Source organism: Ips typographus, linkage group LG12, assembly GCF_016097725.1.
Source record: "Ips typographus isolate SLU linkage group LG12, UJ_Ityp_2.0, whole genome shotgun sequence".
Taxonomy (NCBI): Eukaryota; Metazoa; Arthropoda; class Insecta; order Coleoptera; family Curculionidae; genus Ips; species Ips typographus.
In genome coordinates, this window is record NC_138433.1 from 881334 (window position 1) to 904587 (window position 23254).

At 38.9% G+C, this 23254-nt stretch overlaps 2 protein-coding genes across 8 annotated transcripts in view; one reads left to right on the forward strand and one right to left on the reverse strand.

The window, feature by feature from the left end:
* Positions 1–13322, forward strand: Hr39 (Nuclear hormone receptor FTZ-F1 beta). 3 transcript variants are annotated; one of them, XM_081991006.1, is made up of 11 exons: positions 1–341; positions 2318–2393; positions 3164–3615; positions 3672–3883; positions 3943–4185; positions 6071–6485; positions 6538–6649; positions 6699–6810; positions 9974–10234; positions 10296–10548; positions 10599–13322. In XM_081991006.1, the coding sequence occupies exons 3-11, from the start codon at positions 3288–3290 to the stop codon at positions 10841–10843; spliced, it is 2181 nt and encodes a 726-aa protein (XP_081847132.1). In that variant the 5' UTR covers positions 1–341; positions 2318–2393; positions 3164–3287; the 3' UTR covers positions 10844–13322. The 3 variants fall into 3 exon arrangements, with proteins under 3 accessions (XP_081847132.1, XP_081847134.1, XP_081847133.1); XM_081991007.1 differs by lacking the exon at positions 1–341 and adding an exon at positions 885–958; XM_081991008.1 differs by lacking the exon at positions 2318–2393.
* Positions 13271–23254, reverse strand: part of Cip4 (formin-binding protein 1-like Cip4) — a 14009-nt gene continuing 4025 nt past the window's right edge. For 2 of the 5 annotated variants that reach the window (XM_081991013.1, XM_081991016.1), the window contains exons 2-14: positions 23088–23203; positions 21620–21670; positions 20620–20764; positions 20403–20564; positions 20063–20347; positions 19778–20005; positions 17568–17597; positions 17102–17294; positions 16842–17046; positions 16706–16789; positions 16394–16566; positions 14885–15062; positions 13271–14830 (exon numbers count right to left, since the gene is read on the reverse strand). In XM_081991013.1, coding sequence (XP_081847139.1) covers positions 14902–15062; positions 16394–16566; positions 16706–16789; positions 16842–17046; positions 17102–17294; positions 17568–17597; positions 19778–20005; positions 20063–20347; positions 20403–20564; positions 20620–20764; positions 21620–21670; positions 23088–23203 — 1833 coding nt within the window. In that variant the 3' untranslated portion in view covers positions 13271–14830; positions 14885–14901. The remainder of the gene's footprint in view (positions 14831–14884; positions 15063–16393; positions 16567–16705; positions 16790–16841; positions 17047–17101; positions 17295–17567; positions 17598–19777; positions 20006–20062; positions 20348–20402; positions 20565–20619; positions 20765–21619; positions 21671–23087; positions 23204–23254) is intronic. The other 3 variants (XM_081991014.1, XM_081991017.1, XM_081991015.1) reach the window with 3 other exon arrangements.

Sequence of the window (23254 nt, forward strand, 5' to 3'; positions counted from 1 at the left end):
CAACTCGCAGGTCGCCGGAGTTCGTCGGTGCATCGTTGCCGTGCGTTTCCCCGTTTTTTTGTTGTATTTATTTTTACCGTTTTCCGCAGACGACGTTGCGTTCGGGAAGCGATTTCGACGCTCTGACGATTATTGTTTTCCGCACTTATCGTCCGTCCCCCATCGATTTGGAACTGATAAAGTCATCATTTTACGTTCAAAGGTGTGCCGATTTACGAGGCGGTTTCGTGAAAGTGCAAATTACCTAATCGCTTAAAGGATTTTTTTGTTCTTGACACCTGGATTTTAAAGTGTGCTCGAAGATGACTTGACCAGCCAAAAAGTTGGAGAGCAGGCAGCAGGTAGGGTTATAATTTTTTTTTTTTGTTTAACAGTCAAACAGGTGACAGTTGTTGTTTTTTCATTGTTTTTTGTTTAAATTATTGTTAGCCCGAAAAGCTAGCAGGATACAGTCCAGAACAACAGCCGTTCAAGTCTTTTTTTTTTTTGTCCGATGAAATAACACATAACCCAACCAGAGTGATAGGACAGGTAATATTGCGGTCGGTGACTGTACTCGGCTGAAGGTCGTGGCTTGGTCGCGGGTCACGTGACCGCGGCAGGTTCGTATTCAGCCCATCATTATTTTCTTGACAGTTGATCACGTGATTTGTTTATTTGTAGTTTTGTTTCACTCATACGCACTGTCTTAAATACGTTGTGACTTTTCACACTCATTTATCCTTGTGTAGTGTCTTTTCTGACAGATGACAGATCCAGGTAGTTTCCAAGTAGGCTGGGAATAGTTTCTCCATGCCCGGACAAGGAAAAAAAAAACGTAAATGTAGAATTTTCCGCCCCAACCCTGTTTTCGATTCGTTTTTCAGTCAGGGTGGAAACTGTGCGATTCCAAAGTTCCCTAATCTCCGCTCTTATCTATTTTCTCGTGGATTATCCCCTTATCACCGTCAAGGAAAAGGTATTTACAAGCAATCAATCAATTATTAAGTCTAGCTTTAACCTACAACGCAAAAACTGAAACGACCTTGGCGTCTAGGGTTGTCACGTGAGCAAAGGGCCTTGACCTTTGCCCTTCGGGGCGATGCAATCCGCAAAGCCGCGATGTCTGGGTAGCTAAATACGGGCGCTAGAGTGAGACGGGCGAAGGGCTTGTCTCTTTTTTATGCGTTTAGGGAGGGTGAAAACAATCGATAAAGTGCATCGCACTATATTTCTGTTAGTTACACTCGGGGTAGGTTAGGGGCGAAATTAAAAGTCCCTCTAGAGGCGATTAATTTCTATACACCGCACCTAAACGTAAAAATGGTACCCGCGAACTATTGAATGATGGTACTGATAGAATCCGACACTGGTAGGGGAAAGAAGGGGCATTAACGTGTCCTCGGAAGGTCGACCGCGTTTCATTATAAATGCTAATGGGACCTGACGGAGGGGGGCCCCACCGAAAAAGAACAACGGTTTTTTTTTTGTGGTGTTTCACAAAAAACAGTCCGGTCCTGGCCTCATAACGTAACGGGACGTTGTACTCTCATCGCTTCGATTCACCTAGGTCGTCCTCTTTAGCCGTATTTATTTGGTTGCCACGAAGCTGAACCGAAAAAAGTCAGTTTGATGTTTACTTTTTTTTTTGCAACCATATCCACTCCACTATAAACAACGTTCAATGGCAAGGTCAACTTTGACAGCTGACAGTCGCTCTCTGTCACTCGTACCACGCCAACTTCCTGTTTTTTGAATGAATCGAACGGTGCGCCACTGATTCGTTCAAGGTAGGCCTGCATTTCTATCTAGGTGGCTTGGAATGCAGCTCGCGATCTGGGTGGAGCACTTTGAAGGGTCATGACACCATATAACATGGCCGCCACGGCGTCATAGCGTTAAACACGTCGATACCTACATGTTAATTTAACGGTTGCCATGGGTCACTTTGCTGTGTAATTATTCTCGTGCTTTGTTTCGTTGGCCCCCTCCAGGAAACGTTGCCACATATACACGCTCAAGTAGCAGCGTTGACATTTTGACAGGCTGCCAAACAATTTTTTTGTTTGAGCCCATCATATAAACAATGAGTGGTTGACAGCTGTCAGAGAATAGTATTCATTGAGCAGTGTACTGGGTGGTCTGTAAAAAAGCTATTGCAAAATATGACTGTGTAATTAGCCGCGTGCATAAGAATGTGCCGTCGTTAAGAAACTTATAGCCGGTGGCTTATACGACTAGGAAACTTTATTACCATTTCTGTATGTGTGCACATTCTAATATCTACCACGTAATTGTAATAAATCGTGTGCGTTAACTGATTCCTTCACTTTTGCAGATTGCGGACGCGGACAAACCCCCCCAAGGACCATCGGCGCAACGTTATTACGGATGAAACCCGAAACCATTCTATTGTGAGTTGGACCAATTAACCCGTTGAAAATCACCCCAGACTGCCGGACCAGTTTATTGAAATGCAATATTACTTAACGTTAAAAGTCCATTGTTTTGTTGTTTTTTTTGGACCACCCAGACCAGACTTGACCTCGCCTTAAGTGCTTGTCCTACCTTTAAGCTGTTTTTTTTTTTGCTTGTACTGTACAAATGCGTAGGTTTTGTTATGTTAATTATTTTGGTTGTCAGAGTCATTCAACAAGTCCACAGTTGACGGTTCTAGTTTATGATTGGTCAGAAAAAGCAGCTTTTTTGACCAATCGCACTGAAATAATTTTTGAGACTTTTGATTGGTTCGAAACAAGAGTATTACTGTACTCTGTTTCAATGACGTTTGATTAGAGAAGGATACACATACTCTACTTTACTGAAGCACTGAAGTGCATCTCAAACAGTTTTCAGCCTGTAACTCCCTTAAATGACCCTTTAGGGCAAAATTACTAAGAAACAATCTTGTAGAGAATGAAATTTGCTACAACCCCCTAATTTACACTTTTTATGTCACTCTTCAAGTAACGGAGATACACTCTGATGAACTTACTCTTTGGAGTTACTGAAACACTTGAGTGCATCACAGACAGTTTTCGGCCTGTAACTCCCTTACATGACCCTTTAGGGCAAAATTACTTAGAAACAATCTTGTAGAGCATAAAATCTCCTGCTATACTTTTGCTGTAACTCCTCAACATTTTTTCTGGATTAAAATTAAAGAATAATTTTTTTGGTTTAGTTCCAACAGCCATCCGCCCACATTAGAAGATGTCCCGCCCCATAATCGCATCAAAACGGAATCGGCCAGCTGATCGACGGTAATAATAGCCCGGCATCCGATCGTGAAGCCGGGCGACCACGTGATGTCGACCGAGATGCGTTCGGCCAACGTGTCCGTCACGCCCATCAACATGGAATACGTCCCGCCTACCGGCCAATTGACCAATCAAGGTAGTGGCACTGTGATCAATACGACGGGGGGCGTGGTCAAGTCAGTAGGCGTGACGGAGCCGCCCAGAACGCGTAGCGCCCCCCACCCGTTGGTGCCGGCCACTGACGTAGACAATACCGATCTGGAATTGGCCAGAATTGAGTTTCAATCAGTCAATATGCGCAGTAAACGGGATAAGAAGGATGAGGTGCCTCGACCAATGAGTTGGGAAGGGGAGTTGAGTGACGGGGAACGAGAAGGTTACTTTTCCATTAATCAAATGTGTCATTAACTGACCTCTGATTGTCTTTTGTAGGCATGTGCATCGATGAAAGTAGCGAATCGGCGCATTTGCCTGAAAACCTGTCCGTATCCAAGCAAAACATCAGCTTCGATTTGAAGGACAGTCCAATTTTGAGGTTAAAACAACCGTTGGCGGCCAGTTATTCGATGCAGAGCACCCCGTCAAACTCGCCATTACTAAACCAACGACATCCCGGAACTGGAGTGCCAATTATTAGTCATAAGGTCCTCAAAACCGCTAACCAATTTCTAATGATTGCTTGAGTGATGCGTTTTTCCTTTAGGATTTCATGCAAAAAGCCCTCAACATCCCACCAACGCCCAGTCCGGACTCGGCCATTCACTCGGCCTATTCGGTGTTCAGTTCGCCCAATCAAAGCCCGCTGACGCAACGTCACGTGACTTTAACGCCCAACTTGAGCCGGAACAATTCGGACGCGTCCCATTCCAGCTGTTGCAGCTATAGCAGCGTTTCGGTTTCAGTTTCGCCCACACAACAGTTTTCGCCCACTCACAGTCCCATACAGGTAGGAAATATGTTTTTTTTTTGCAACGTCATTCAATTCTGCTTTGGTTTTGTCTATATAATGACGTAGTTTCGAGCTGTTTTCCTATTGGACGTTACTCTTGACAGGGCAATCATGGCACCCTTGACTTTCGTTCAACTCACATTTTGATTGTTATCCTTTTCTAATGGATGCACTTAGAAAAAGACGTTAATAATTAATGTTACCAACGACCTTTTCATTACTAAGAGGAGCTGTCAGTTTTTTGACTAAAACAGTTTGTTGTAAAGAGAGAGAAAATATTATCAGTTACGGGAAACGTCCTCAAGAGGGCGTATCGAACAACTCTAATTCAATCTCCAAAAGTTGAAATGTAATTAACGGTTTAGTAAAAAAAAACCTAGAACCCTCTTATTTGGACACCCTGTACAAAGCGTTGTTAAGTTATTCAACATCGAAACAAAAAGAGTGTCAAAATTGTTGGCTTGATTTTAACGCCCTCTAGCGGCCAAACTCTATCACTAACCAACTAACTTGAATACCTCGTTGGAAAGCCCGTTTAATTAGCTATCCATTGACATATAAAAGTCGATACATTGTGTTGCGAATAAGTGAGTTATTCAAGGTTGAAGCAAGAAATGTCAAAAGTGTTGGTCTGGAAAACTCGCTTGAGTTTGACGCCCTCTAGCGGTCAAACTCTATCACCAACCAACTAACTTGTATACCTCGTTGGAAAGCCCGTTTAATTAGCTATCCATTGACATATAAAAGTCGATACATTGTGTTGCGAATAAGTGAGTTATTCAAGGTTGAAGCAAGAAATGTCAAAAGTGTTGGTCTGGAAAACTCGCTTGAGTTTGACGCCCTCTAGCGGTCAAACTCTATCACCAACCAACTAACTTGTATACCTCGTTGGAAAGCCCGTTTAATTAGCTATCCATTGACATATAAAAGTCGGTACATTGTGTTGAAAATAAGTGAGTTATTCAAGGTTAAAGCAGGAAATGTCAACAGTGTTTAAATTTTACGCCCTCCAGCAGCCAAACTATCACCAATCAACAAACTTGTATACGTCGATGAAAAGCCCATTTTATTAGCTAACCATTGAGGTATAAAAGTGTTGCAAGGTCAAAACGGTTGGATCTAGCATCGTTTATAGATCTCACCACAATTAAGAAACACAGGCCAGCACTGGCCATTTTTGTTTCATTAAAACTTTACCACTTATCAAGAACTATTTTCTGCATCAAATTGGTTTTACGGTGTTTGCTATTACTTAAAGGTTTGTTCGCAAAAAGAATCCCTAACTAGTAACCAGAAAATGTCAATGTCATGTGACCATTCAACCAACATAACAGACAGACCTTATATTAACTTGGTGGTCCCAGCCTTCTCAGCATGGATAAGTTGTTTCGGCCAGAAGATCAGCTGATTTTGCTGATCCATGCGAGTTTGTCAAATGTCAAAATTGTGACCATTAGAAAGTTTGATTGATGAACTGTCAAATAACGTTAGATGCGTACGTTCCAGCTAACTGTCACATTTTTTGTTTTTGTCTAGTATAGTGATTGTGCTGAATTGAGTTGAATGGTAACGGTAAAATGGCACGATAATTTGCATTATGGTGATGCATTCATTGCGCCAATTAGCTTAAGTTGTAAATTTCAAATTTTTTAAACAAGTCGGCGTTGTAACAGAATTCCTTATATCAACATTCCATTCCTCTCGACCGAAGCAGGCGCACCTAAAACCGCTTAAATGCAAAGTAGCCTATGTAGGAGAAAAAAACGTAGTAACGAAAAAAATCGGAACAACCTTGCGCGTAACAGTCACTCAAGTACTACTGCTTGCAAATTTGTATTATTTTTGTCCGTAACCTTCGCTAAAAAAATGTTTCCAACCACAGGGTCGTCACATACAAAATTCGCTGCACGGCAGCCCACTCCATCACAATGTCATGTACAGGAGCCATCCGGAGGACTCGACGTCACTGCCCGCCCATTTCGAACACGATCCAGGTGGTGGGAACGAGGAGGACGACAAATCGGGGTTGTTGCACGCGGGACTGCCCGCCCAACCTGGTATATCCAGGCAACAGCTGATCAACAGTCCTTGTCCGATTTGCGGCGACAAAATTTCGGGTTTCCACTACGGCATCTTCAGTTGCGAGTCGTGCAAAGGCTTCTTCAAACGCACGGTGCAGAACCGAAAGAATTACGTGTGTTTGCGGGGGGCCCAGTGCCCCGTCACCGTAGCCACTCGAAAGAAATGTCCCGCTTGTCGTTTCGAAAAGTGTTTACAGTGCGGGATGAAGCTGGAGGGTAGGTTTGATTAAAATTCACATAAACTATCCTGTAACTGTGCTTTGTTTAGCTATAAGAGAAGACCGGACTAGGGGTGGTAGATCGACGTATCAATGCTCCTACTCTTTGCCTCCCTCGTTGACCTCCCAAACTGAGTTAAGAGCCAGCAGTAGTGATTTAAGGTTGTTTTTTACCGAAAATCGGTATAAAATTAACGATTTAATTCCGCAGGCAAGGGATGGGCGACCACCATTTTACAATAAAACAGGAACCCCAAGAAAGTCACCACTATCACAAACGAGGACAGCTGCCTGGCACTAAAGGCGTCCCGCTGTTATTGCAAGTACGTTAATTTAAACTAACCATTGAAGTATAAAACTAACTTTTTTGAAAACTACACCAAAAATACAAGAAACCACCGCCCTCTATACTAGAAAGCCTAAAATGTCACTTTGTTTTATACACAAACGTATGCAGATGCAGTACAAAATATGTTTTTTTTTATTGTTTCGTGTAGTTGATTGCAAGTTGTGATAAAATAACTTACACAAATAACCTCAAGTTTTGATTTTAAACCGTAAAAATTCATCTAATCCTCAAAAAAGTCAATTTCCACAATACAAACAAACGCAAACTGTCACCACTATTTCCGCCATATTGGAATTTTTGACAGCGCACCTTCTAGGCTTTCTAGTATAGTAGGCGGTGAAGAAACACATAAAACAAATTCACAGCCTACTTAACTGTAAACTTTGGGTATTAATTGGTAAACAAAAGAGGTTCAACCAATCAACAATAATCAGTGAAACAGTGAACTGGAAAGTATACTACCATAAACTAAAATGATAAGTATAGACAGTGGCAATGGAACCGAAAATTAATTTAAGTAAGCAGCGAGAGATGGCAACACTAAACGCATATTCGCGCTGTCTACTTTGACAAATTACATTAGTTTAGTTTTAATATTCATCACAGTCACGTGACAATTTGTACCTTAAAATGAGTCACGTAATCTTTAAAATTAAATTTAATTATTGAAATTAGTCACGTGACCCTTAAAAAAAAATATTTTGACATTTACAGGCACGTGATCTTCAGGATTCCGTTTTGGCACTAAAAAACACGTGACCTTTAAAAATTAATTTTCATTATTGAAAATTTTCATTGCGACTTTATGAACTGTAAAGAGGGTCACGTGTTTTAAAAAATATCAGTTTAAACTGAAAAACAATTACGTGATTCTTCAAATGACATTTTGACATTTAAAACTGTCACGTGACATTATAAAAACCATTTTTAATCTTAAAAGAGTCACGTGACCTTCAGAACCCGTTTTAAAGTTGAAAAAGAGTGGACTAGAAAAAAATAAATTTGATTATTGAAAATCGTCACGTGACCAATTACGCATTAAAGAGAGTCGTGTAATTTAAAAAAATCTCAGTTTAAACTAAAAGCGATCACGTGACCCTTTAAACAATCTTTTTGCTATTTACAGTCACGTGACCTTTAAAAATGTCAGATTAAACTGAAAAACGATTACGTGATTCTTCAAATGACATTTAAAACATGTCATGTGACATTATGAAATTTATTTTTAATCTTAAAAGAGTCACGTGGACTAAAAAATTAAATTTGATCACTGAAAATCGTCACGTGACCAATTGCACATTAAAGGGAGTCGTGTAATTTAAAAAAAATCTCAGTTCATACTAAAAACGATCACGTGACCCTTTAAACAATATTTTTGCTATTTACGGTCACGTGACCTTCAGGATTCCGGTTTGACATTAAAAAAAAGAGTCACGTGACCTTTAGGATTTCGTTTTGACGTTGAACTAATTAAAACTTGTCACGTGGCTATTTGCAGCATAAAGCGGGTCACGTGTCTTTAAAAATCTCAGTTTTAACTGAAAAACGATTACGTCACTCTTCAAATGACATTTAAAACATGTCATGTGACATTATAAATGCCATTTTTGAATCTTAAAAGAGTCACGTCACCTTTAAAATCCGTAATTCACGTAGACAAAAAAAAAAAATTGATTATTGAAAATCGTCACGTGACCAATTGCACATTCAAAGGAGTCGTGTAATTTAAAAAAATCTCAGTTCAAACTAAAAACGGTCACGTGACCCTTTAAAGAATATTTCGCTATTTATAGTCACGTGACCTTTAAAAATATAATTCTTTATTGAAAATTGTCACATGACCATTTACACATTAAGGGTATATCCTCGCGGTTGACCAATTTGCCTTTGGTAATTACTATAGTCATCTGTCATGTGATATGACAGATGACTGTAGACAAATGACGTATGGATTTTTTGGACAAATATCACGTGACAGTGATATTTATTAACAATGAATTGGTCAACCGCGAGAATACCTCTATTATAAGGAGTCACGTGCCTCTTCAAATAATATTTTGACATTTAACAGACACGTGACCTTTAGGATTTCGTTTTGACGTTAAAATAATTAAAAATCGTCACGTGGCTATTTGCACTGTAAAGCGGGTCACGTGTCTTTAAAAATATCAGTTTAAACTAAAAAACGATTACGTCACTCTTCAAATGACATTTAAAATTGTCATGTGACATTATAAATTCCATTTTTGAATCTTAAAAGGGTCACATGACTTTCAGAACCCGTTTTGAAGTTCAAAAAAAAAAAGAGTCACGTGGACTAAGAAATTAAATTTTTAAACAATATTTCGCTATTTACAGTCACGTGACCTTCAGGATTTAGGTTTGGCATTAAAAAAGAGAAACGTGACCGTTTGCACATTATAAGGAGTCACAGTGTCTCTTCAAATAATATTTTGACATCCAAAACAGTCACGTGACCTTTAGGATTTCGTTTTGACGTTAAAATAATTAAAAAATTGTCACGTGGCTATTTGCACTGTAAAGCGGGTCACGTGTCTTTAAAAATATCATTTTTACCTGAAAAACGATTACGTCACTCTTCAAATGACATTTAAAACTGTCATGTGACATTATAAATTCCATTTTAAATCTGTTTTAAAAATATTAGTCTAAACATAGAAATTGTCACGTGACGTTAAAAATTACATTTTAATCGGAAGATACGGGATTCAGTGTATCAGTTTACAACTAAAAAACGGTCACGTGACCTTCAGGATTTTGTTTTGACGTTAAAAAAGAGTCACGTGACTTTTAAAATAAATAGATTCGTTTTTTGTTTTGTTTTCAAAATACGAGTAATTTAATTCAAATTTGTTTGAAAAAGTCGAGCTTTCTTACGCAGTCCAGATGGGATAACAAAAGAAAGCGGATTGTGGGAAATACTGCCAAGTTGGCAAACTATGTCCGCAATGACGAGCTGTATTAGCGCCATCTCTTAGAGTTTACCTACAACTGAAGCGCCCGAAATACCTGTCTGTACCTGTCATTTAGTCTATGATACTACGACTACATAGACGTGACACGAGTTTTCTCTCTATTTACACTTTAAATCAAGTTACCAGCATTGGTTTGTATAGGAAATAATGGACGTGGAACACCTGTGGCATTACAACGAATCGGAACTGAACAAACTGAGCACGGACGGACATTTGGGTAAAGAGAGTGCCACCGGAGCGGTTCACAACCTCTCGAACCATCTGCTGCTGGCTGGTACCGGTCTGGCCGGTACCACCGACACTAATCCCGATTTCGTGGCCAATCTGTGCAATATCGCCGATCATCGGCTCTACAAAATCGTCAAGTGGTGCAAGAGCCTCCCGTTGTTCAAAAACATTTCCGTAAGCCGGTTCACGTACAAATTAATGATTTTCCATTAATCTGACCAGTGTATCCAAACAGATCGACGATCAAATTTGCTTGCTGATCAACTCGTGGTGCGAATTGTTGCTGTTCTCGTGCTGTTTCCGATCGATGTCGAGTCCGGGCGAAATTCGCGTCTCCTTAGGGAAAAGCATCACCTTGGCTCAGGCACGTGACATGGGAATGCAAGCGTGTATCGAGCGCATGCTCAACTTCACCGAACAACTGCGACGGCTTAAAGTCGACCAATACGAGTACGTAGCCATGAAGGTGATTCTACTGCTAACTTCAGGTTTGTTGAGTGTTTTTAGTTGCTTTAGTGGTGAAGTGGTGTTGTTGTAGATACGTCAGAGCTACGCGAAGCTGAAAAAGTACGAGTGTCGCAGGAAAAAGCTTTAAAAGCTCTTCAAGACTACACGCTGTCGCACTATCCGGAAAGTCCCGCCAAATTCGGCGAGTTGCTGCTACGAATACCCGAATTACAACGCACTTGCCAAGTGGGCAAGGAAATGCTGACGATCAAGTCGAAAGACGGTGACGGACCCAGCTTTAATCTCCTTATGGAACTTCTCCGGGGAGACCATTGATGTGCCTTAAGGGGCCCGTTTAACAACCGGTCCTGTCCTTTTTTTCGTCGTAACATCATCTGTCCGCGCAGTTTTCATGTTTCGGCCCTAAATTCTTCCAAGCTTACGGTGGCGGGCTCGTTCTACTTAACAAACAGTATTCGCGCTTAATTTTTTTTTATTATTATTTAGGTTTTAAGGCAACTGTACGTACTTAGCCGCGACTTGTTTGGTTGGTTTGCTTCCTCCAAGCCACTTAATAAGAAACATGGCAATATCAAGTCACAATCTGAAAACAAGCTACAATTTTCATCGATCACTACAATGTACATACTATATAATTCCTTTTTTAATAATATTTTGATATTCTACGATTATACACAACAAAAACAGTATTTTCGGCGGCGAAATGCTCAAAACTGTCGATTGTGCATTAAATGTTTGCCACAATGCAACTTTTAAAAAAAAAATGTTATTTCAACAATAAGAAACGTTCATTCCACTATTATTATGTTTTCTTTTATGATGTTGATTTTTTTATACAGTGCGTCCATAAAGTATGGAATAAATTCGGTTAAAATTCGAGGAATTATTTTTCAGAATATACACAGGGTGTCCCAAAATTGGGATATGACCTTTAGTTGACATTTTCAAATGAGAATTTTTTGGTTTCTACGTAAAGGGTATTTTCTCATGTCGACATTCAGCTGTTTTCGAGGAAATAACAGTTAAAATAGTGTTCAATAATAATTAAAAAATTAAGTTAAATTCTTTTAAGCATTATTCCAAAAATTTTCCATAACTTACTTATTTGACAGTTGACAACCAAAAGCGACTGATAAGTCCAAAAATATGCTCACTTAAGTTAATCGGTTGCACCGTTTGGCCGATGGAGGGCGCCAAAGGCATACTTCACAAACCTCAAAGCTTTAACCTAAAATTTGTTGTTTGAACACTTACGACAAAAAGTCACTGAAAACTGACTCAAAAAAGGTCGTTGGTGTGATAGTGTGACCGATAGAGGGCGTCAAAGTCAAGTTTTTTGACAATTTTGACCATTTTACTACTACTTTGGAAACTAAAAATTCACTTTTTTGGAACATCCTGTACTCAGCCACTCATCTGAGATATCCTGTATCACCCTGACATCCGTTTTGGGGATGACTTGGAAATTGTGTCAATTTTGGCGTGGCACCCTTAAAAAATCACACTTTACATCATTTTTATATCATTAACCTGAAGGAATGTAGGCAGTGGAGGTTTATTTTAAAAATTCAAAATTTTCAAAAAAGAGGATTGTAGGTAAAAGTTGCGTTCCTTCAAGGTACGTTTGTGGTAAAAAATTTCAGCCCTCTAACTCGAAACGTTCCCGAGATATGTAGGAAAACCTACAAAAAAAAAAGCAAGTTTAACTTTGACGCCCTCTAGCGACCAAAACGGGAAACTTGGCCGCGTTCGCTCAACGTCACGTGAGATCACCATTCATTAGCTTTCTTTTGTTATATAACTGATATATACAGGATGGTTCAAATAAGCGAGTTATTGCTCAAATTTGGAATTTTTACTCGATTAGGAGCCAAACATTTTACATCAAGCAGGCCTAGATTTTGACATCCCATTTGAAAAATTATAAGTTTGGTTTTTTGCTTAAATTTGGGACACCCTAATTTAAGAAAAAACGTCGTCTCTCAATTTTGTGACATCCTGTATATCTAATTTTTTTCTCAAAAAAATGCGCCTTTAATAGTTATTTACCTAACAAGTGCGGAAAGTGGTAATTTCCCGCACGAGACTGCAGGGCAAGCAGTTAAAGAGCGGAAAGAATGCTTTCCGCATGTGTAAGGTACAAAATTTTTCCTATCAGTATCATTTTCCCACGTTAAACAAAAATGTATAGTAAAATTACTAAAATGAAACCCTTTGTTTGTAAAAAGATGATTGAAAGTGTATTTTTTTATTTAAATGGGGAGGTAAAATAACTTTTTCGCACTCTTTTTTTCTTCGCTTAAATATCTCATAATAAGATTGGCAAAAATGGGTATTTTCAATCTACACACAAAATTACAAGTTTATTATTCATTTATGGTAAACTAAACTTGCAATGCGGAAAAGTCCACTTTACCGCACCCGAGTAGAGCATTTTTGTGAAAGAATTCCCTGAATTTTAATCGAATTTATTCCCTACTTTACGGACACACTGTATATTAATCTAGTTGAACTTCCCCTACCGAGACTATTGTTGTAAATAGTCTGGCAGGGAACAGTTTCTTTTATACGTAAGGCAAAAATAATCAAAATTGACCACTTAATAATTATTGTGTAATATCGAACCGTACTTTTGTGTTTAAGAGTGTAAGTAAAACAAAATAATAAGACTTATAGGGGTGCCTTTTTACGGTCCAACCGAACCCTGAATTTTGTACTCAACTTTTAAGAAAAAAAAGCAAATTTATACAAAAGAACTTTTGTATTGAAATATATAATATACAACTGAAATGTGCCCTTGTTTTGTTCGTTTAATACAAAAAACCCATCTAGGAATATATTATAATGCTATATTTTGATACAATATACGTCAGTCTATGGTACAAATGTGAAAATTGGAGCAATTATTTCGTCGATCTGATTTTAAGCGACAACCAGAAGCCACTCTTAACAGAAATAATAATTTTCGACGCGTGTAAAAACTAGAATGAAACGTTAGTACGATATGCGAAAAACCATGGCAGGCACTCGAGCTGACGTCACAACGACTGGAGCACCCATCGTGACGTCACATCGACACAATGAGCAAACGGATTTTGTTGCAATTTTTGGCCACAGGACACTAATAAATTAGTTTTTATTCATTCAAAAACAAAAAATATTTATAAAATAGATATTAGATCTTCTTAATACGCTACTTAAATGGCTAAACATAATAATTATTTATAATATAATGTACATTTACGCGACTTGTTCGTCTATCTATATATGCAAAATTGACAGCTAAATATAAAACGATTACGCAGTAGTAACGTAATAGCAAAATATGGTTTATGTACAGTGATAATCAATACGGGGGTGTCCGATAAACTGATTGGTTGGAAGGTAGGCAAAAGGGTCCAGGACAAAGGACGGAATAACTAAAATGGATCACCCCTCGTAATTGTTATGGAAATGCACCAATAAAAGCGAGATTGCGGAAACCTAGTTTGGGATTTACGTGTAAATGCAAGGTTAGAGTAGGCAGCTTTGCTAAATGTTAATTAACAAATACAACTACTCTAGCTTGATTGCCAATTTTCATAAATTTCGGAAACTTTGTGTTGAAATTAGCAAGTTTGCCCATCCCTAGTTAAGTTTAGGAGTAAACTTAACCTAAATGTTTAGTGACTGACAGTCAGAGGTGACTTGTTTTTTATTTTTGATGTTGTTTTGTTTTGATCTTGTTTATCTTGTCTTCTTTGATTACAACTTGAGACACCATTTTGGTATTGAAATTTCAAAATTATTATGCCATGATGGGAACAGAATAATGTTCCAGACAAAGAAAGAGATACATTTTACAAGTAAGTGCTCTCTCTCTTTCTCATACACGCAAATATTTATAATGTCTGTATATGTATAAGGAAAATTTGTTGAAATGACATTGTTAACCTAAAGGAAGGACAATGCAATTTAGGAAGTCAGGGAACAACTAGAGGAAATGCATCTGTTTGTAAAATATCGATACAGGGTGTCTCAAATTTGACCGGCCACTATAAGAGGCGCAGACAATTGCTTCCATTTAACCAACCCTGTAACCTTTCTGATCGAATTTGGGACACCCTGTACAGAAAACCACTACCCTACCAGTCTCCGGTCCTATCTTTCCTCTCCGAAACTAAAATCTAACCTAAACAACCAGAATCCTCTAGTTGGAAAGCTGACAATTCTGTTATCTATTAAGTTAACCCCACGTGATCTGTGAGGATAGTCACCGCCAATAACGTTTCACTTTAAACTTAAGCAGCAAAGCGAAAACCTCTAAAAGGAGAAGGTTTTTGTGCAAAAAAAAAAACGCTATAAAGCATGGCTTACTTGACAACAAAAGCACTTTAGACGTGATACAGCGCCGTCTGGATGTACGTGGTGGGCACGAAACCCTCCTCCAGTTCGCCGTGGATGCGTCTCACCCTCGTCCAACCGTCTCCCTGGTCCATTTCGATCACGTGGAGTTCCTCCATTTGCGCCATGGGGATGCTACCTTCGCTAGTAGCTGTCAAAAGTATGTCAACTTAATGGTAAGATTGATCAAAAAAAAGCAGCAAAGCTGGATTTGTTGACCAGGCAAACACACACAATTGCCCCCCGGATTTTACCGTTTAATTGCTGTTTTTGTGGTCTCAAGCACAAAAAAGTGCTTTGAAAGACCCTAGGAAGTTTAAACAAGCCTAACTCAGGTATTTGGGGAAATATGAAAAATATGTAAATAAAGAAAGTTGTAGGGGATTTCCTCCTCTATTAGACTCTATTAAGGCACTTTTGCCCTAAAGGGCTTCCTTGGGGAAATATTCCCTAAAAACCGTGCAGAAGTAGAAAAAGGTGCTTTGAAAGACCCTAGCAAATTCAAACAAGCCTAACTCGGTTATTTGGGAAAATATGAAAAAAGGGTAAATAAAGAAAGTTGTAGGGGATTTCCTCCTCTATTAGACTCTATTAAGGCACTTTTGCCCTAACGGGCTTCCTTAGGGAAATATTCCCTAAAAACCGTGCAGAAGTAGAAAAATGTGCTTTGAAAGACCCTAGCAAATTCAAACAAATCTAACTCGGTTATTTGAGGAAATATGAAAAAAGGGTAAATAAAGAAAGTTGTAGGGGATTTCCTCCTCTATTAGACTCTATTAAGGCACTTTTGCCCTAAAGGACTTCCTAAGGGAAATATTCCCTAAAAACTGTGCCTAAGCACAAAAAACGTAAAAAGTGTAAAAATTGAAAGTTGTGGAAAATTTTATCGTCTACAAAAGTGTATTAGGGCATTTTTGCTTTAAAGGGCCTCCTTAGGAAAATATTCCCTAAAAACCGTGCAGAAGTACAAAAAGGTGCTTTGAAAGACCCTAGCAAGTTCAACCAAGCTTAACTCGATTAGTTGGGGAAAAAGTCGTAGGAAATTACATTCTCTACAGTAGTTTTGCTTTAAAAGGCCTCCTTAGGAAAATATTCCCTGAAAACTAAGTTAAAGCCCAAAAAAGTGCTTTAACTGAAACATCGAGCAATTTTGACGTGCCATATTTGAAAAACTAGGACACGAGCTGTCATTTCTGACAGATGTCAATCCAACCTGCCAGAGTAACTGCACCAATTTTGAGAGCTGTCAAAATCAGCAGTTACTCGAATACAACTGTCACAAACAATACCAAACTGCGCGTGTTACGTCAAGTTTTTCTAGTTTTGTTGCACCATATTAATCCCAAAAAACTTGTTAACTGAAATAGGTCAGTCCACTCCAGCGATGTTGCGCCAACTAGTTCATTGATTTAACTAGAAGCAGCAGAAAGTGGACCTAACCTCACTTTCACAACTAAATGTCAGTTTGCTAACAAAACTTACCTTCGAATGCGTACAACGCCCGACAAGTGCCGATCGGAGGCAACATTTCCGGTTCTGAGTATTCGCTCTCTGGATCGTTGCCGTGTTGCCCGTCGTACTGGTCCTGATCGGAATCGACGTGATGCAATGAGGTACGTGACGTGCCCAAACCACTTTCGGGACTGTTTGAACAACTACGTCAAACACGGCCGGATTAAAGCAAGCGGCGAAAAGCGAGAGAGAAAACGGAAATGATAGACAGAGAGATGAACGAAAGATAAGAAAAGCGGGAAAATAATGAAGTAAGCCGAGTGAGAACGTTGTGGGACTCACCCGTGGTTCAGTTGCGGTGTACCTGGCGCGCTACGTTTGTTGTGGTTGAGCGTGGGATTGGTCACGCTGCTGTCACTAGCCGATCTGTCATTTTGCTGTCATTACAGTGTTGCTTCAAAAATTGGTTGACACTCACCTGCTCAAACTGTCGTCATCCGCGGCGCTGCCACCGCTGTTTCGATGTCGACGCGAACCTCCGTTTAGCAGTCTCGGACTGCCGGTGGCCGAATTGTTCTGATTGCCCGATTGTATGCTTTTGATCACGTCATCCAAGTAGCTCTGGTATCTCAGCAAGTCCTGCTGCAATTTGTCCAGTCTATGGCTGCATTCGTTTAGCTGACCTGTCAATTCAGTCACTCAGTCAAATTGTTCTATTTGATCGTGGAATGTGTATACTTTCTATAGTGCGCGGATCGCCCAGAGCTGGATTACTTTCGTACACGCCCTTCATCTTCATCAGACCCTCGCGGGCTGCCGATTCCTGCTGAATCTTCGTTTTCAACTCGTCGATTTTCTGGCTCAGCTTTTTCCGTCTTTGATTTGGCGGCAAATCACTCAAATCATCCTTACCGTCGGCAATTGCAGCATTCTACGATAAATTTTCAGTTAAACACTTCAAAATAACATTAAAACTGAATGACATTAGTCAAAATGGGACTGAAACTGCTGTTACGTCACAGTGCTAATAAATTGATACAAACACAAGGTTGCCACACCTTCAGGTTAATGGCTTGGACTGTCTGAAACTGTATAGTGACAGAGTGAGTACATGAGTACTTCATTTATACAGGGCGCACACAAAAAAAAAATTATGAACCTACTGCTACAGAACATACAAAGCCTTTCGCTGTAAAGCACGTACCTTTATGGCCATACAGACTTCTGTAAGCTTCTGTTCGCATGAAAATAATAAGAAAAAGCGTTAGCTGAAACTTAAAAGTACGCAAACACTCAAAATCCTTGAAAATACAACTTTTAATTAAAAACGATCGTTATGCAAGCCTTGTCGTGAGAAAATGATGCGTCTGATTGTTACTATTGCATTCACCATATCAAATGTGTAAATACTACCACAACTACAAACCAAAATTGATTGTAAAGTCCACATTATTTGCGTAAATGGGGTCATCAACCATTTTTTTTTTATTTTGTTAATCGATAGCCCTTCAAAAAATATTTAACACGTATTTTTTGTTTTGGGGCTTTAGAAACATTTAAACCTAAGAAAAATGACAAAAACCGGCAATATAGCAAATGTAGAATTCCACGAATTGTCCCATACATACGTCACGGACAGGGGTGTGTCAAACTCAATTTAGTATTTAATAAAGTAAAGTTTAAAATTATCACTTAATACAAATTTTTAAACAGGAAACTGTACAATATTAATGTTTTGAACGGAAAATTGGACTATAGTTGATGACCCCATTACACAACAGTGTTTGCAGTTTGTGAAGAAAAAGCTGCTTCTCTTCACCAATCACAAACTGTCCACTGTGCTGGGGTTTACGTAAATGCTGCTATAGTCTGTTAAGTGACTTCTGACTGTTGCGTCACAATCTTAAACAAGGTCTAAAACACTTGTAGAAGCCGTTGGCACTTTCTTAATGAAACTAGAAGCATCAGACAATTTAAAACAATTTTTGAGGTCTATGGAACGTTAAAAATGATCCTAGAGGCCTTTGGCACATTTAAAACCGTCCTAGACGATTTGTAACAATTTTGGGAAGGTTTAAGGCACTTAGAAGGTTCTCAGTAGCATTTAGAAGTCTATGAAACTTTCAAAACGGTCCTAGAGACCTCTCAAACTTTTCAGAAAGTTCTCAGTAACATTTAGAGATTTATTGAACTATCAAAATGGTCCTAGAGGCTTCTGTCAATTTAAAACAACTCTAGGAAAGTTTAACACATTTGTAGAGGGCTCTGGCACTTTTTAGAAGGTTCTCCATACCATTTAGAACTCTTTGATACATTCCAAAATGGTGCTAGAGGCCTCTGGCAATTTAAACCAGTTCTGGGAGTGTTTGAGACAGTAAAGGGAGCTCTGGAACATTTCAGGAAATTCTCAGTAGCATTTAGACGTCTTCAATAGCATTTAAAGTGTTGTGAACTTTTCAAAATGGTCCTAGAGGCCTCTGGCAATTTAAAACAACTCTTAGAGGATTTAAGACAGTTGTAGAGGGCTCTCAAACTTTTCAGAAAGTTCTCAGTAGCATTTTGAAGTCTTTGGCACATTTGAAATGGTGCTAGAAGCCTCTGGAAATTTAAAACAACTCTTACAGGGTTTAAGACAGTTGTAGAGGCCTCTGACACTTCTTAGAAGGTTCTCAGTAGCATTTAGAAGTCTATGGAACTTTCAAAATGGTCCTAGAGACCTCTCAAACTTTTCAGAAAGTTCTCAGTAACATTTAGAGGTCTATGGAACTATCAAAATGGTCCTAGAGGCTTCTGGCAATTTAAAACAACTCTAGGAAAGTTTAAGACAGTTGTAAAGGCCTCTGGCACTTTTTAGAAGGTTCTCCATAGCATTTAGAGGTCTATGGAACTATCAAAATGGTACTATAGGCCTCTGGCAATTTAAACCAGTTCTGAGAGTGTTTAAGACAGTAAAGGAACATTTCAGGAAGTTCTCAGTAGCATTTAGACGTCTTTGACACATTCAAAATGGTCCTAGAAGCCTCTGGAAATTTAAAACAACTCTTACAGGGTTTAAGACAGTTGTAGAGGCCTCTGGCACTTTTTAGAAGGTTCTCAATAGCATTTAGAAGTCTATGAGACTATCAAAATGGTGCTAGAGGCCTCTGGAAATTTAAACTAGCTCTGTGATAGTTTAAGACAGTTGTAGAAGCCTCTGGCACTTTGAACGCGTCAGAAGCCACCAAACAGAATTGTTAACAACAGAGTACATATCAAAGTCATGCATTTCCTACTTACTATAGGTAGAAAAGGAAACCATACAGGAAGCATCACCAGAGGTAGTCGAAAAATAAAAACGTTTTATTTTTTTAATTATTAAAAAATTGTTAATCTACCAACTACTAATTTAGGTAAAGAAAGTTTTCGAATGCTTACCCCTCTACTGCCGAAAATATTAAAAATCCCCGCTCTCTTCTTCAGGCCTTTCCCAGAAATTGTCCCTTTCACCGTATAACCGCCATCTTTGAGCTTCCCCCCGAACTGTATGTTGGTGATGTTGTTTGTGCTCCCCGAATCGCTGCCGCCCCTCGACAAATCCTCGAACCGGAAATCGTCGGGGGGCTCAAATCCCGATTTGTACTTCTCTATCACCAGTAAAGCATCCTGAAAACCGCACAAAGTAAACCAACAAGTCATAACCTCACTCTTCCAAGCCGAAACCTCTTTTTCGTTGATTATTTCCGCCGCTTTCAGGATACCTTCCAGACATTTGTTGATGATCGGAAAGACGTTCCGTTCAATGGCAACGCTGCTACGGATGAAATTTTTGATGTTTTTAATTCGTTTCTCGTCGAGTTCTTGCAGTTGTCGAAACACTTCGGGCAGTCCGGACCTGAAATGTTGCCGTTGCAACTGATTGGTTTGCTGTAGCTGTACGGCGTACTCGTTTTTGGCTTGGTCGCACGCCTGTGTTTTTTGTGCCATTATTGTTCTGTGTTTTTCTACCTGCAAGTAATAATGCTAGCAGAGCTAGAACGGAGCAAAAACAATATTCTCTCACCTCGGCTCTTGATAAATTAAAATCTGCATCCGCCTTCTGGTAACTGTCAATAGCTTTTTCCGCCTCCTTGAAGGCCTTATCGTAGGCTTTTTTCGCCCTTTGTAGCGTCTCTATTTGATTTTGTAACGTTTGCGACAGTCTCTGTCCCTCTTGAAGGTGTTTCTACAAAAATAGCACCTTCTTAAGTTTTCTCTTCAGTTTAGTGCGATTTAGTTACCTTACGATCCTCTCTTAAATCTTTAACTAAAACGGAAAGTTCCCTTATCACATTGGTTTGCAGGTCTTCAGCCACCACTTCGTGTTGTCCGGCCAGATCGTTAATTTCGTCCATCACTATTTTGAACGCTCGTAGAGTGGTGAAACTGCAAACAAGACGAATACTTTGTTTAAAACCTCCTAATTGGTAGGAATGTAAAAAAACGTTGCAATTAGTTCCTAAATTTAGGCAACCAGTCAAACGTTACAAAGAGGACAACAACGTTGCCGTTCTGTGCAAACCTTGAGCCATGGCAATGTTATGAATTTAATTAAGGAAATTTTACAATTAAGGATGTGACAACGTCTCTCGTTGAGATTGCACCCTGTCGATTGAAGTAGCGATTTTCCTTCCACACATCGATAATTGCGCACATCTACCAATGCAGGACAGTTATAATAAACTAGGCTAGCATAATTTGTGCTTATTTCTGTAATAAAAGAGTCACTTTGCAAAGAAATTACAGGCTTGGGGACGTTAATAATAATTGTTGTAAAAGACCGGCCAGCCAAACAAGCTAAGCATCTAAAAATAGGGACTTTTGAGACGGAAATATTTTCAGATCCGATTCGAAAAACTTATATTTAACCGAGATATGTTTTCATATTCGACTAATTTTTTCATAAAACTCAATAAACTTTTAATTATAAAACAAGGGGAGAAAGTTTTATTTACCACGTTACTTTCGGAATTCTTTAAAACAGGAAGCTTTATTAGCATTCACATTATTATTTTGCATTTCAGATTACGTCCCACCAGGTCGATGAACACTAATTAATCACAAATTAATTAACAATCTATTTGAAACGAGTTTTTACTGTTAATCAATCAATCGGGGAACTAAACAATGACATCTGTCAGTTGCCAAGTGTCTATCACGTGACTGGTTTCCCAAACAAACCTAATTGAAATCACGTGACCAGCTCCGTTGCACTCCCAAACTGATCAGTGTTAAACTTACTTGTAATCCTCTTCCTCTTTCTTTTTGGGCTGATAACTCTTCACTAATCTCCTGCAACAAAGATAAAACGTTATCAGTGTTTTTGCAACAAAACGCACAAATACTAAATAATAAGATCTGTTCGCAGAAGCGATTTCTGACTGGTTTCCAACTCAGAAATAGTAAATGACAAGTTTCATTGGTTGAATGCTTACGTGACTATGACGTTTTCTGACTTGTGACCAATGGATATATCTCTGATTACTAGTTTGGAGATTCCCTCTGGGAACAGACCTAATAAAACTAGTCTAATCGGTCGATTGCGCCTTTGACCTCCTATCTACGGCAATGCAACAATGTAAAGTCGTAAATAACCTTAAAAAAAAGCGGTTATCCGAAGGGAAAGTGAAAAAATTTCACCGGTCGCGTTTACGCACGCAAAACTTACATCATCAGATCGGCTTCTTTCGAATTTAAAGCGTTCAATTAGCATACTATAGCCCAACATGTATGGATTGTTTTATAACCGAAAAAAATGGTTCTCTCTGACGTTACAGTCATTAAATTTGCCCATAGAACGTTTAAAAAAACACTTTGGATTGATTTACAAATTAATCCAAAGCCTACTGGATTAGTGACGGTGTTTTTGACAGACGTTTGAAAGTTGTAGGGATTTTTGACAGATGATATATTGTCACAGAGTGGAAGACGCACTCACCCTAACCTCAAAAGTTTGTTTATTTTGGAATATTTGTATAAACAAGAAAATGGAGACAAACTCAGCATTTTTAGGTGTTAATGGGGAGAAGCCAAAGCAAGCAATAGTTAAAACCCTCATAATCCTCCATTAGATGGACTTTTAATTCATAAACCAGAGAAACTGTAAGGTAGGGCTCTTGTACCAACTTGCTCACTACAAACAATAATGTATAATACATTAGTTTTCCTTCATTTTATTAGCAGGAAGCTTAATATCTGTCTAGTTGTGTTAAATTAGTAATAATAGACTACTCCTAGACTATAGTTGCTGCAGCTAATGTCTGGAATCATCTAAAATCTGGTTTGTTAGCTCCTAAACAGCATTAGAAAGCCTACTTGAGGCTAGTAACCTAATAATTAGCAGATTGTCACCAAAACGACAAAAACCAGTTTTTGTACACCATTTTATACCATGAATTGAAATTTCCCAACAAATCTCGACGCATTAGATATCAGACAGGTTTTCTACTATAATGTTACAATTAAGATTGTTGCACAAAAAAATGATTCATTATTGTTATGTCATTGAGTGGAGAATTGTTTGCGTAAATCCCAGTATACTATTAGTAGGTCTGTTCACAGATAGAATCTCCAACTAGTAATCAGAGAAATGGATACATCCATTGGCCACAAGTCAAAACACGTCATAGTCACATGAGCTACGACACTTGACCAATCACAAACCAAGTACGGAGTGTGTAACATCACTTTTCTGTCGTAACGTACTCACCTCAACTTGTAGGCATACTCCGACTCAATGTTGGCTCTATCGCGGACAAAATGGCCGTACCGCTCTAAAAACTCCACCCCTTTCAACGTGTGTACCGACAAATTGTCGAATTGATCCTGCAACAGAAAAAAAAGCCTAAAATCAGCCAACCATTTGCACTTTGGGTT